Source organism: Apodemus sylvaticus, chromosome 3 (genome assembly GCF_947179515.1).
Source record: "Apodemus sylvaticus chromosome 3, mApoSyl1.1, whole genome shotgun sequence".
Taxonomy (NCBI): domain Eukaryota; kingdom Metazoa; phylum Chordata; class Mammalia; order Rodentia; family Muridae; genus Apodemus; species Apodemus sylvaticus.
The window spans coordinates 58,739,719-58,752,931 of NC_067474.1; the positions used below are offsets into that span (position 1 = coordinate 58,739,719).

Sequence of the window (13,213 nt, forward strand, 5' to 3'; positions counted from 1 at the left end):
TTCAAATTTTTGATATGCATTTATTTGTATATGAGAAAAATACATTTGACATAGGGAGTCCAAGTATGAATGCCTCACCGCCAACAGTCTGGCCCGGCTGTGACTGCACCCACCCGGCTCTTACCAGGCTCGAACCCGGGTTCATTCTCTGTTAACCACATAAATGAGGCCAGCCCTCTAAACCTTACAAGTTTATCTACATTGTAATTGAGCTCAGGAATTTTGGGTACCCAAATATAACTATGTATGTACAATTCTGCTTTATTGCACAGGGTCACAATATATAGCAAGTGATTATAAGACCAACCACAAGATAAATGTTGATAGGCACAAATATCTATCTCTAACCACAAAGGAAGCAAAACACCAATTTGCCACAATGCAAGGGCTGTGCTGACTCTGCTGCAGTCCTGAGGGTTCACAGCACTGGCGTGTGGTAAATGCAAAACTCGTAGGTTTCTGGTGGCATCAGATAGGACACACGGGACACTTGTGTCCTGTACTCATGAGCCACCCGTGCCACACATGTAACAAAGGCCACTTTAAAGCTTTTCAGAGAGGTCTTTAGTCTTTTCACCTTTAAGAAATATCTCCGCACTAGTTAAGACTATTACATTCTGACACAAAAGTTCAAAGTGGGTTACAAGTTCTGGATTTTTTCTTTTTTTTTTTTTTGGTCAAACTTAAATTTACCAGAGACAAAGCCACCTCTGTAATACACTGTGGTCTAGTCTTCAAGAGCTCTAAGGGTGATAGAGTGTTTAAAAGTTAAAAAGCATGAGGAAGTTTAATTTTGCTTTAAAATGTCACATAATTAAGACAGCAAAGCCAGAACATCACCCTTAAAAGCCTCGTGAACTTCACAGGAGTGCGTTACAACTAAAACTTCCACCCCTGCCTGGGGTGGGGAGAAGACAAGGCCAAGTACAATCCCTGGTTAACTCCTGTGTCCCGAACCGCGCCGGGGCCACACTGCTCATGGACACAGGGGTGGGGGTCAGGAACAGAGGCGTCATCTCTCGTTAGCAAGAGTTCTCACCCTCAAATCATAACTGAAGACACAGTACTACTCAGATATATCTCGGACAAATTCTTGTCTGCTGAGTCTGCATTGTACTGTACAAACTCTTCCATCAGTCGCTCCAAAGCCGCGGACCTCCCCCACTGCCCCCCAATACTTGCTAGGCTCCCGACATGTTAGCTTTATTTAACCAGTTGGGGGGTCTGATTTCAGTTTGTAGGTGTACACACACACACACACACACACACACACACAAATTACCCAGAGATGAAAAACTGTTAGTAAGAAACCTATCTTTGGGGATGGGGATTAGCTCAGTGGTAGAGCGCTTGCCTAGCAAGTGCAAGATCCTGGGTTCTGTCCTCAGCTCTGGAAAAAAAAAAAGCAAGCAAGCTATCCTCATGGACGGACAGATGGACGAACGGGGACGCCATGCATGGCAGCTAACGCCTTTAATCCCAGCACTCAGACTGCAGAGCCAGGTGAGCCCAAGAGCAGCCTCTGCTGCATGTTGAGAACCTGTCCCCAAATCAAATCAAATCAAATCAAATCAAGTAAAAGCAAAACTTGGGGGGTGGGGAGGCTGGAGTGCAGCTCAGGGGGATACATTTGCCTAGGATGTGCATGGCCTCAATCCCTAGCACCATTAAAAAAACAAAGAAACTGACTTGCTTATGTCCAATCCTGGGAAACAAGGTCACGTGTGGTGTTTGCAGCCAGCTTCTCTAAGATTCTGAGCTACTTCCCAGACAGATGTTATTTCAGTCAAATTGTGAGTTACATTTACCCAGAAAATAACTATGTGACTCCTTGGCCTGGTTCCCTCCTACCAGAGCTCCAGAAGTCAGTGCTGTTACCTAGAGACTGCTAAATGGCACAGTGGTAACCTGGCTCCTAGAGCATCAGGACCCTGAAATCTCTTTCCAGAGAAACAGGAAGGAGGAGGGTCGATGGGGGGGTGGGGAGGGGGAAGGACCCTCCTCGCCTTACCTCATTCTGCAGCACTGAGAAACCAGAAAAAAAGAAGACCTGGGGTTGTATTAAGACTCCCAAAATAAAACTTTATGGAAGTGTTTATTTTTTTAAAGTCTAGTACCAGAGAACAGGATAGACGTGCCAGTTCCTACCCACAAGGGACGGCGCCCCGCTGGCCGGCTGGGTGGACACCAGGAGCACAGGGAAGTCATCAGGGGAGCAGAGCTTAACCAGGGCACTCTACTCTTTTGGCAATGAATTCAGTAAAAACAGTACAAGGACATTCTGGAAGGGCTTAAAGTCATATTCAGAATTAAACAGAAAATGTTCAAAACTAAACAGCAAAATGGAAGCTTTCATGAGCTGCTCAATTCTATCAAATCTGAACAGAAAGTTTGGATAATGGCTATCTCCACAGCACTTAGTTTCAAAGCTAACCCCAACAATTCACCATGGAGCCTCCGCTGCAGCGGCGCCGAGGGCCATCCATCCTTGTGTGGAGCTGGGGTTCAATGGCAACGATGATCTTCTAAGAGCAGAGAGGAGATAATGAGGTGCGGGTGAGCCTGAGACGCCCCGGGCTAGGAGCACGCGCTCTGGCTGGCGACCAGTCTCCACACAGAAGGCCTCACAACCTTCTGGAGGCAAAGAAATCCGTCTCAGCCGCCATCTGCCCTGACAGGTCATCAGGCACAGGCTGGTTCCCGGGCAACGGCCTAAAGCTCTGGAGTAACAACAACCCTGACCCCGACACCTGCCCACTGAAACCTGTACCCCGTTCTTGTCAATGCTTTGTCCGTGAATTATGGCTTGGTCTTAATGACACCAACCTGCATTTAAGCCAATTAGGAGCAAAGCCAAATTGCATTTTCCTTAGGACTAGTTAGAACAAAATAATATCTCATCTCATATAGTGACCTCATCACACAATCTTTAACAAAAACTCGTACGTTGCGTTGATTATTCCCCAGGAGATGAGAGAGCGGTGGTAATTCAGATGGGCGCCTCTGAAAAGATTGATCAGTTTCCTGTCCCTTTCTATCCAGATTGTCTTGAAAACCATGGGGAGAGACTGGAAGGGCCCGCCGATCTGAGACTGTATCCGCGCTTTGACGACGTTAACTGGAAAGCTTAGGAAGCCCAGCATGGCCCCGAGCACACCTCCACAGATGAAGTCGTTGACCAGGTGTGCGCTGTGTGTGGTGGCAGTGGGCAGATGCTCCTTAATGGGCCCTCGAAGGCCAAAGAAAAGGACATTGCTGAACCCATTTCGGAAAAGGATGGGCACCAAGCCGCGGTAGTACTCTGCAATCCCGTGGCGCCTGAGCGCCCGGAAGGCCTGGTAAGTGTTTGTGAACTTATCGTGATGCTTGTGGTCCTGAAGCAAAGTCTGAACCCTTTCGAATGGAGTGAGAATGGCTTCTGTTGTCCCGGCGAGCAGCGCTGCCACGCTTCGGGTGGCAAAGTCGGGAGCGCTGCTCACGTGCTTGCGGAGCAGGCGTGACAGGTCCTCATACAGACCGAACATAAGTGCCAGCGTGGTCGTCTTCTGCAGCAGGGGCGGGAGGATCCCCCGGTACAGGTTGCGGAAGCCATCCTTCCGGAGCTGCAGGACCGCATCGCGGGTTTTGATGCCGTACAGCTGCTGCCGGAAGAGGATCTTCTGAACGGGGTAAGTGATCGCCACGTTGTTGAAAGCCGCGCAGCAGCCACAGAAGTAATGCTTTCCGTCCCCCACGGCCGCAATGTGAGGCGACAAATCCTGGTTGGAAGAGGTCAACATTGGGGGCCTCTTGTCATGCGCTTCTGAGTCCATCATGGTGCTTCCCGCTGTCCTCTGGGGAAGAGTTTCTTAGCCTGTGGATGATGAATGGCCAAGGTGTTACAGAGAGCACAGCCCAGCAGCTCCGCCCCAGGCCCCACCAATTCCCACTTCTGTATTTTCCCTTTAAAACTGGATTAGTAATATTCTATTATTTTTTGGTTTTTTGGAGACAGGGTTTCTCTGTATAGCCCTGGCTGTCCTGGAGCTCACTCTGTAGACCAGGCTGGCCTCAAACTCAGAAATCCGCCTGCCTCTGCCTCCCAGAGTGCTGGGATTACAGGCGTGCGCCACCACCGCCCGGCTAATATTCTATTTTTTAAAAAGATTTATTTATTATATAAGTACATTGTAGTTGTCTTCACACACTTCAGAAGAGGGCGTCAGATTTCATTACAGATGGTTGTGAGCCACCATGAGGTTGCTGGGATTTGAATTCAGGACCTTTAGAAGGGCAGTCAGTGCCCCTAATGGCTGGGCCATCTCTTCAGCCCCATAACACTCTATTTTTAAATAAAAAGATACTTTCACTAATAGTACATATTAACATAATTTAGTCAGTGTGCCGTTTCTACATACAGATTAGTAGTTTGTTTTCTGTAGGTTTTGTTGTTGCTATTCTTGTTTTATGACAGTCTTGAGTATATATATATATATATATATTTTTTTTTTTTTCTCCCAGGCTAGCCTTCAACTCACAATCTTGAGTTCCAGTGTCTAGCTTTAGATCACTGATTATTTAGAAATATTTCAGGAGTACTAGAGGAATCCTGGGTCTTCCCTTTCTGCAATCTTTCACACAAACAATCCTTACAACAGGCTGAAGAAACAGACAGAAGGCTCCACCTATGTGTTAGCCGGACAGGAAGGAAGTATGGAAAGTTAAAAAACACATAGGAGGCACAGAATACCTGAGTTAGTTCTCATAAAAATGTGATATTAACAGACCAAAGGTTCATCTCTGATTTGTTCACACTAATTACTATTTCGAGCTTGTTTTCATCCCTAAAACTTGAATGTAACTCCATGGAAGTGAAAGCTTTTTGAGGTTCACAATAATTTTTAAAGGAATCTATTGTTTGTTTGTTTGTAGATTTACCCATGATGCTCTGTGTAAAGTTACCCTTTAGTTTTATATGTGAAAAAGAAAAGGAGCCCTAGTGATGCTCGTTGTTTAAGACACAACTAGTAACTGACAGGGCCAGGCCACCCTGCCGGGGACCCTGGTGTTTACCCTGCTGCTGCACCTGGCAATGACTCTGGGAAGCCGCCCTGGGTCACAAGCAGGTACGCCCTATACTTAGACAGCGATCCAGATACAGTATTGCTCTTCCAAAGTGGAAGCAAAGTCTTAGTTTTATGTCTGTTTCCACAAGATGTAACATTCCCTCCAAGGAATCCTTGTCTCCAAAACCAAAAACACCTTAAAATCTAAAATATATTCAGATTACTCTTTTGTTCCCAAATAAAAGGTGGTTTCTGGGGTTCCTTCGGATGTAAGGATTGTCTTGAGGTGGGATCTTGCTTTAATTTTTCAAAAATTATATTTTTTTAAAACTTGTGTTGACTTGTGGCTCACGTTGTGTTGCAGTCAGAGGACAACTTCTGGAGTTCGTTCTCTCTCCCCCATGTGGGTCCCAGGGATTGAACTCAGGTCATCAGGTTTGCTGGGAGAGGGTAAGGGTGCTGGAGTGTCCCCAGAGCTCACAGGTGGCTGTGGATACTTCAGGTGCTGGAACTGCTTGCTGCAAGGGCAACACGCACTCTTACCAGGGAGCTACATCTCAAGGCCCTTGTATATTTAAATGGACTAATTCTTCTGTGATAAGAGACAACATTTAACAACTCGGGAGTAAAATAGTAAATAATCCAATTTAAAAATGAGCAAAGGATTTGAATGAACATATCAAAATAAAGACTATGTACAAAATGGTCAACAGGCACAAGAAAGATGGCCAACTTTATAAGTCATGAGAGAAATACAAATCAAAATGATCACTTTCTGCAGGCCTGAAGACCCCAATTTGATACCTGGAACCCACACGAGGAGCTGGCAGGCGGGGACCACGAATCTGCTAGAACAGTGGCTCTCCACCTTCCTAACCTGCGACCCTTTACTACAGCTCCTCCTGTTGTGCTGACTCCCAGCCACAGAATTACTGCTGCTACTTCCTAACTGTAATTTTGTTGTTATGAACTGTAATGTAACTATCTGATATGCAGGATGTGATATCTGACCCCATGAAAAGGCCCTTCTACACAAAGGAACCGTTGCTGTACAAGTTCACATAGCCTGGAGTATCCACGCATACCTCAGAAACGTGGTGGGAGGCTTCCCAGAGTGGTCCTCTGACCTCCACGGCACAGCATCACACATGCGTGCACACACATGCAAATATATTTTCAAAAAAGACAACAAGGATCCGACAAGGACGGAACACAAGTGCCAGTGGGACCGTGATGCAAGGCCTGCTCACTGGTAGGACTATAAAATGGTACAGTGCTCCGGGAAACAGTGTGGTGCTCCCTGTAAAGGAATACACTGTTGAGTGATTAGCCTCCCAGCTATGGGCATGCAGCCAAAGGCACCAGAGGACATGCTCGAAGCAGCAGCACCACCCAAGATGTGGCCAGTTATCAATCCAAGCCACACTGCAAGGCGTTTAATGGGAAATAAAACAGGCCAGACAAACTCTCTAGGTCTTCCATTTGAACAGAAACAAAGCCAAAATTCTTCACGATTTCCTACACTACCACACTATGCTGCTAAAAACTGCTCAAGTCCGGACAAAAAATGTTGAAGACAGGAAGAAGGCAGAGCCCAGGCCCAGAGAAGGAGGAAGCAGGACGCAGCACACAGCCATAGCTCCCTCTAGAGCAGCTTAGCGGAATTCTTCAGCTGCCTGCCCCAGCAGGATCGGGAGTTCTAACTCGCTCCTGACCTCCAGCTGGAACTTTGGTCAGATGTTCTCAGGTAGCTATGAAATGGTCAGATCCTGGGATCAGGGCCTACTCTACCACACGTACCTGTGAGCTGGCTGAGCGACTAGAAGGCGCCCTTGAGAGGTAGTGTGGAGTAAAGAAGGTGTTCTACAAGACTCAACTCTACTGCTCTCTTCTGACGTACTTGTTTGATGTTTAGCTGTCCCCCGGGTTATCCTGATAAATGCATTAGACGCAAAAATATCATGTGAGAAACACACGTATTTATTTTTGGTACTGAGGACTGAATCCAGGGCTTCGTGCATGTTAATCACATTCACTGATTGCCTGCGTCCCCGAGGAGAGTTAAGACAGCTAATACACACGGGAGCACTGGCTGCTGTGACTATGTGGCTAACACAAGCCTCTGCTCACTGCTGTGTGGCATCAGAAGAGCACGGTGCCCCTTATGTCACTAGCCAGTGAAAATTACTTAAGGTGCGGTTCCCACCAAACACATACTTCTTGCCATACCAACCCCAGTAGAATCTGTGTGACAAGTTCCACAGACTGAGGCATAGACTTCAAAAAGTCTCCTGGAACCGGTTGTGGAACGCTCGGCTGGGGCAAACATATTGAGCCGTAGTTCTCATGGCAATTTTTATTTTTTTGCTCTCTTTCATTCCTTTTCTTGTCTACAGGTTCCTGGGAGCCTAGACCATGATCTTAAGCAAGAATAATGGGGACAAACCACCCCTTGAGAGGGGTCACTAACGTGACCTTATCTCCAGGGAAACCAATGCTTCACTTTTCAAATCGTTTACAAAATTATTATGAAAAAAATTTCCCAACAATAAAATTTCATATGGCTGCATGTGTGTCATCAGAAGTGGATTTTGGTGTATGGTAAAGAAAGCCTTAATTAGAAAGAATTGAAATAGTTTAAATTTATGCTTTGAAGATTTATAAAAAAATCAGTATTAGATGGTAATCAATAATTAATCATAGGGGCTGGAAATAGCTCAGCGGTTAAGAGGGCTGACCATAAAGATTTATTAACCTGTTCCTGGGAATATGCCACCAGTCTTGAATGATTGCCCTATTTAATATATATTTTTAGAACTGTTATATTTCTGATGATGATGTTACCTGTTCTGTCTGTGATTCAATGAACATGTAATTAAGAGTTGTAATGCTTAGATGAGTTTTGTATTTCACTGTGCCAAGTGATTCTTGTTGGTATTCACAATTGTTTCGCTGGATATGGTTTCTAAGAGTTGTGCCATGTTTGGTTTAATGTATAAAATCCCCTGTTTGAGAGCTGAAAAATACATTCAGATTCACACTGCCTCTGTGTTTGTTTCTGTTTGTCACCGCCGAATCCTTACCCACCTGGACTTCGAGAACCCTCATCCCAGGGACCCCCATACCCGGCTAGGTGGTCCATGGCAATTTGTGATGTCACTTACTGTGCACAGAAGAGACAGGCATGGCTCTGTGAGGGGATCTAGCTAAGTCAAAGCCCATCCCTCCAGCCTTAGAGCACGGGATGACAGCATAGGGGACACCTGGCTCACCTCAGTAACATTTGCCAGGCTCTAGCTTTTGGTGTGTGGCGAGTCAGGGCCCAGCCACTGAGATTCCCCCACCTCTCTTTGGTGGTGTTCCAAGGTCTACTTCCAACCATGAGGTCCCAGTTTCCGACTCTTACACCAAGTTCCGGTGTCTGTTCAGTTGGCTCAGGAAGAGCGCATCTGTGTCTCTTTCCTTACACTGTGGCACAACTTCAATGCTGCCAACATTATTTGGTCCTTTATTTTAATTTATTTTGTTTTTTTCAGACAGGGTTTCTCTGTGTGGCCCTGGCTGTCCTGGAACTTGCTCTGCAGACCAGGCTGGCCTTGAACTCAGAAATCCACCTGCCTCTGACTCCTGAGTGCTGGGATCAAGAGCCCACCACAGCGGGGCTTCAACATTATCTGTTCCTTTGAAGTTCCCAAGACTTTACCTGTGACATCAACTGAGCCTGGCACCGAGGATGACAGCTTTCTGGTAACTTTCCCAGTGTTTTCCATTGTTAGCCTTCTCTCTTCCGAAGTCAATTTTGATAACTGCATTTCCTTTAAGAAAAAAAAATGGTTTAATTTCTAAATTCTTACAAAGTTTGTTTTTATGTTTGTGGGGGCTGGAGAGATGGCTCAGAGATAAGAGCAGTAACTGCTCTTCCGGAGGTCCTGAGTTCAATTCCCAGCAACCACATGGTGGCTCAACCATCTGTAATGGGATCCGATGCCCTCTTCTGTCTAAAGACAGTAACTGTACTCACATACATTAAATAAATAAATCTTAAAAAAAAAAAAAAAAGACATGTCTGCATATTTGTTCCCTTTCTCTTGAACACAGTAGCCAGCTGTTTAATGTCCCTCTAGGCCCAACAAAGTGCCAGTTCTTCAATGACTGCCTACACCCACATCCGCTTACTACCCCAGTCCCAGAAAATCTCAACAATATCTAATGTGGTAGACTATCTGAGACAATACTATTTTTCTTTTGCTATGTCACACTGCATGCCTGTGTGGGTATGGTCTGCAGGGTGGTTGTGAGCAGCCTGAGTGGTGCTGAGCCTCAGTCAGGACCTCTGGCTCTCCGCCCGAGGCGCCTCTGCAGCCCTTTCCCTTTCTTCATGTAGAGGTTTGTAAGAACATGGTGAATTACGCTCCACAGGCACTGAGCTCTCCCAGATACTAGCCAGGTAATGATTAACTGTCCAGTCTCCAACAGCCATTCTTCTTACTGCTCCAGCTGACAGGCATGGGGTGAAAACTTTTGTTAGTTTGAGACCAGGCCTTGCTTTAGCTTGACTTAGACTGACCATAAACTCATAAGTCTCCTGCCTCAGCCTATCAAACCTGTCTAAAAACTGGTTTGTTTTTTATTTTATTGTATTTTAATTTTTTTGTCTTATTTTGCTTTGAGACAGGGTTTGTCTGTGCAGCCCTAACTGTGCTGGAACTCTATTTAGACCAGGCTGGCTTCAAACTCACAGAGATCCACCTGCCTCTGCTTCCTAAGTGCTGGGATTAAAGGTGTGCACGCCATACCCAGCTAAAAACTCTTATTCGTACTACACCTGACAATAGAAGACTAATATTTACCAATTTAGATTAAGTAAGATTTTAAAAACTAAAACCTGGGCAGAAATGCCTGGTACTATGTATCACCTTATCCTTTTTATAACTGTCATAGTTAATGTTAAAATCAACAAAAATCCCTGGTGTGGTTGCCCAGGTCTTTAACTCAGCACTCAGAGGCAGAATAATCTCTGGAGTTTAAGAACAGCCTGGTCTACATATTGAGTTATAAGACAGCCAGGACCAGAGAAAGACCTGCCCCACCTCCCTATCCCGGCCCCCAAATCTCATAAAGACCTTTAATGTACACAATCACACACTAGTCTACCTAACAATTTACACATTCAAAGATTGTTCAACTTTGCAAACACACAGTGAACACTTACAGGGGCTCATCATCTAGCTGGGCTGGCCTAGAGGTCAGTGTAGCAGAGGATGGCCAGCATTTCCAGCTAACAATATCCTAACATTCTAAAGTCACCACCCAGCAGCTGCTTACAGCTGTGGTCCCGAACAATCTCACGTCAGTAGTGTACTTTCACAACCACTCTGCGACGCTCAGCAGGACTGCTTCCCTGCTTGCGTCCAATCCTCAGCACTACACACAAAGGCCACGTTCGCTTTCCACTTCCACCCAACTAGTTCTTCTGCTCCTTAGCAACATTTTGCAGATTAGAGTTGCTCCATCCCATCTGTTATGGCTGTAATAATGGGCCTTCCTGGTCAGCAGACAGAAAATAGACTAGGCAGCCAGTTGTTTACAGACCTCTCCACATACTACCATAAGAAAGTTTAGGAATATCTTTGATCACTTACATTATTAGATAGGGTTTCTCTGTATAGCCCTGGCTGTCCTGGAACTTGCTCTGTAGACCAAGCTGGCCTTGAACTAAAGAAGTCCACCTGCCTCTGCCCCCTAGAGTGCTGGGATTAAAGGTGTGAACCACCATGCCTAGCAAAAGGTAATGTTTTGCAAACCTCCCAGAGTTCAGACTTAAATCATTCCTGTCAGCTGCACCCCACCCACTAGCGTGGTGTGACTAGCTTTGGTTATGAGCCTAACCTTTAATAGCTGAGCCATCTCTGCAGCCTGGAACAAGTTTTTTTTTTCTTTCTTTCTTTCTTTCTTTCTTTCTTTCTTTCTTTCTGTCTGTCTGTCTGTCTGTCTTTCCTTCCTTCCTTCCTTTCTTTCTGTTTTTTGTTTTTTGAGACAGGGTTTCTCCATGTAGCCCTAGCTGTCCTGCAACTCACTCTGTAGACCAGGCTGGCCTTGAACTCTGAAATCCACCTGCCTCTGCCTCCCAAGCACCACCACTGCCTGGCCCTGTAACAAGTTTCTTAAAGTAGCAACAAGAAGGAAAGAGAGTGTGCAGTGTTCTGATAAGAGTTTAAAATGTGGGAGCAGGCAAGATGGCTCGTCAAGTGAGGAGCTTTCTGCCAACCAGCTCATTATTACTCGAGAAGTGGAAGAATTCTAGAAAGTTGTCCTCTGACCCCCACTCAAGCATCTTAGCACATTAGAGCCCCCAACCCATAATTTTTTTTTTAAATTTTAAAACATGGCATGTTTGATTACTACACCTAACTAAACTCTGATGAACTGGTTTCTACTTCAGTTTCTCCAAGTGTACTATAAAATATATTTACCATGGCAGAACTAGTTTGCTGGAAGACACTGAACCTATCACAAGGGAGCAAAATCCACTTTGATCCAACAAGGGTCAAACTTCTGTGATGTAAGAAACCGTGTAAATTCTACATACTCAATGTAACTTTCGGCCCACAGGGCTATGCAAAATACAGATATGTCCTTAGTACAAAGGTCTTAGTCCAAAAACAGGGCAAAGGGCGACTGTAATTCTCAAAAGATGTAAATTCCCACTCGTCAGCAGGTTTGAGTCAGCATTCAAAAACAGGGTTAGGCAGGGATCAAGTTCTAGTTACAGCATGATTTCACCACTGCAAATACAAAGCAACATCTGTGACAAAAATCCACTATCTTAGCTTCCTTCTACTTGACAACGGAGACTAGAGTCAATTCTTGTCAGAAGTGTCATGTCACCCTAAGAAATGCTAAGGGTGACTCTGGTTTGTTTCTCATGTGCCCTGGACCCGAGTCTTCGAATCTTTTCAAAGCAAAGGCGCCGGAGGCCCATTTTGGTATAACTCTACATACAATTCATTCTTCTGTTCAACAGACTACAGGTAAAAACAAACAAAACAGAAGGTGGGCACTAGGACCAGCTGGGCAACCTGTAGGGGCCATGACAAAGGTTAAGCTAAAAGTCGTAAACATGGCTGAGGTGCAGACATCCTCTACCTAAGCTAGATACAACAATCCGCACAAAACGAAACAATTGACGCCCGCCCATCCGCCCATCTTAGACTGTTTACTGCGCGATGAAACACGGTGTCTCAGAACCAGCATTCTCCAGGCTTCCATTTGCCCACTCCGCGAGGACCGAGAGGCGCTGGCGCGACCACGGGCCGCCGCGATCCCGCGGGGCGCGGACAAAGGGAACCACGGGCCCCCGCGATCCCCGGGGCCTGCGGCTCCCCAGCTCCGGGCGCCTCCCTGCCCGAGCGCGCCGCAGCACCACAGGCCCCACGGCCGGAGCCGGGCCGCAGCCGCCGGGCCCCGAACGCAACGCGAGAGTAGGACCTGGAGCTCGCCAGCCCGCGGCCCAGCTTCAAGCTTCCCTTCTCTCTGGCCAGAAGCTAGGGCACACGGGCCGCCGCTCCCCACCCCACCCCGGACTCACCCACGGCCCGGGGCGCACGCCCGCAGGACGGCTGGCGAGCGAGCCCGCGCCCGCGCAGGCGCAGACAGACCGGTCTGACCCAGGCAGGGGCGGGGCGACGTCGAACCACGTGACCAGGGCTCCGCCTTGTTCAGGGTCTGGGTATCACTGTTGCTGACCTGGACTGCGTTGAGCCTGGTAGTGTGACTCTTGTCATACCTTTTGCCAGGCTGTGGGGGTGCCGCTAGTCTCCCACACCCCCCCCCACCTTAAGCTGAGGTTATACGGTGGCCTCATTGTGCCATAAAACAGCAATCGCGTCCTCTAGCGTGTAGTCTATAGAGATCCAAGGCTGTAGATAGCAAGTGCGTGAAGGCGCGAAAGCGTCTGATAAAGTGATCTCAAAGCTTGGTGGAGAGCTCTTTGTCACGCGCTTCACAGGACACCTGTGTGTACATGAGGTCATGCAGCTACCTCCTCTTTTTCCTTAGATGCTCACACGGTTTGTGGGGTCTTGGAAGGAGCGCTATGCAGTGAATTAGGACATCCAGGTCAGAATTATAGCCGTGGCATCCCTTGAGTGACTTTAGGCAAGTTATTC

At 46.7% G+C, this 13,213-nt stretch overlaps 1 protein-coding gene across 5 annotated transcripts; it reads right to left on the reverse strand.

Moving 5' to 3' along the window:
- Nucleotides 1-12,827, reverse strand: Slc25a51 (solute carrier family 25 member 51). 5 transcript variants are annotated; one of them, XM_052176427.1, is made up of 5 exons: nt 12,634-12,827; nt 8,749-8,860; nt 6,846-6,977; nt 5,398-5,563; nt 1-3,853 (listed from the first exon to the last, which is right to left on the reverse strand). In XM_052176427.1, the coding sequence occupies exon 5, from the start codon at nt 3,813-3,815 to the stop codon at nt 2,919-2,921; it is 897 nt and encodes a 298-aa protein (XP_052032387.1). In that variant the 5' UTR covers nt 3,816-3,853; nt 5,398-5,563; nt 6,846-6,977; nt 8,749-8,860; nt 12,634-12,827; the 3' UTR covers nt 1-2,918. The 5 variants fall into 5 exon arrangements, with proteins under 5 accessions (XP_052032387.1, XP_052032386.1, XP_052032388.1 ...); XM_052176426.1 differs by lacking the exon at nt 6,846-6,977; XM_052176428.1 differs by lacking the exon at nt 5,398-5,563.
- Between the last annotated feature and the right edge of the window lie 386 nt (nt 12,828-13,213).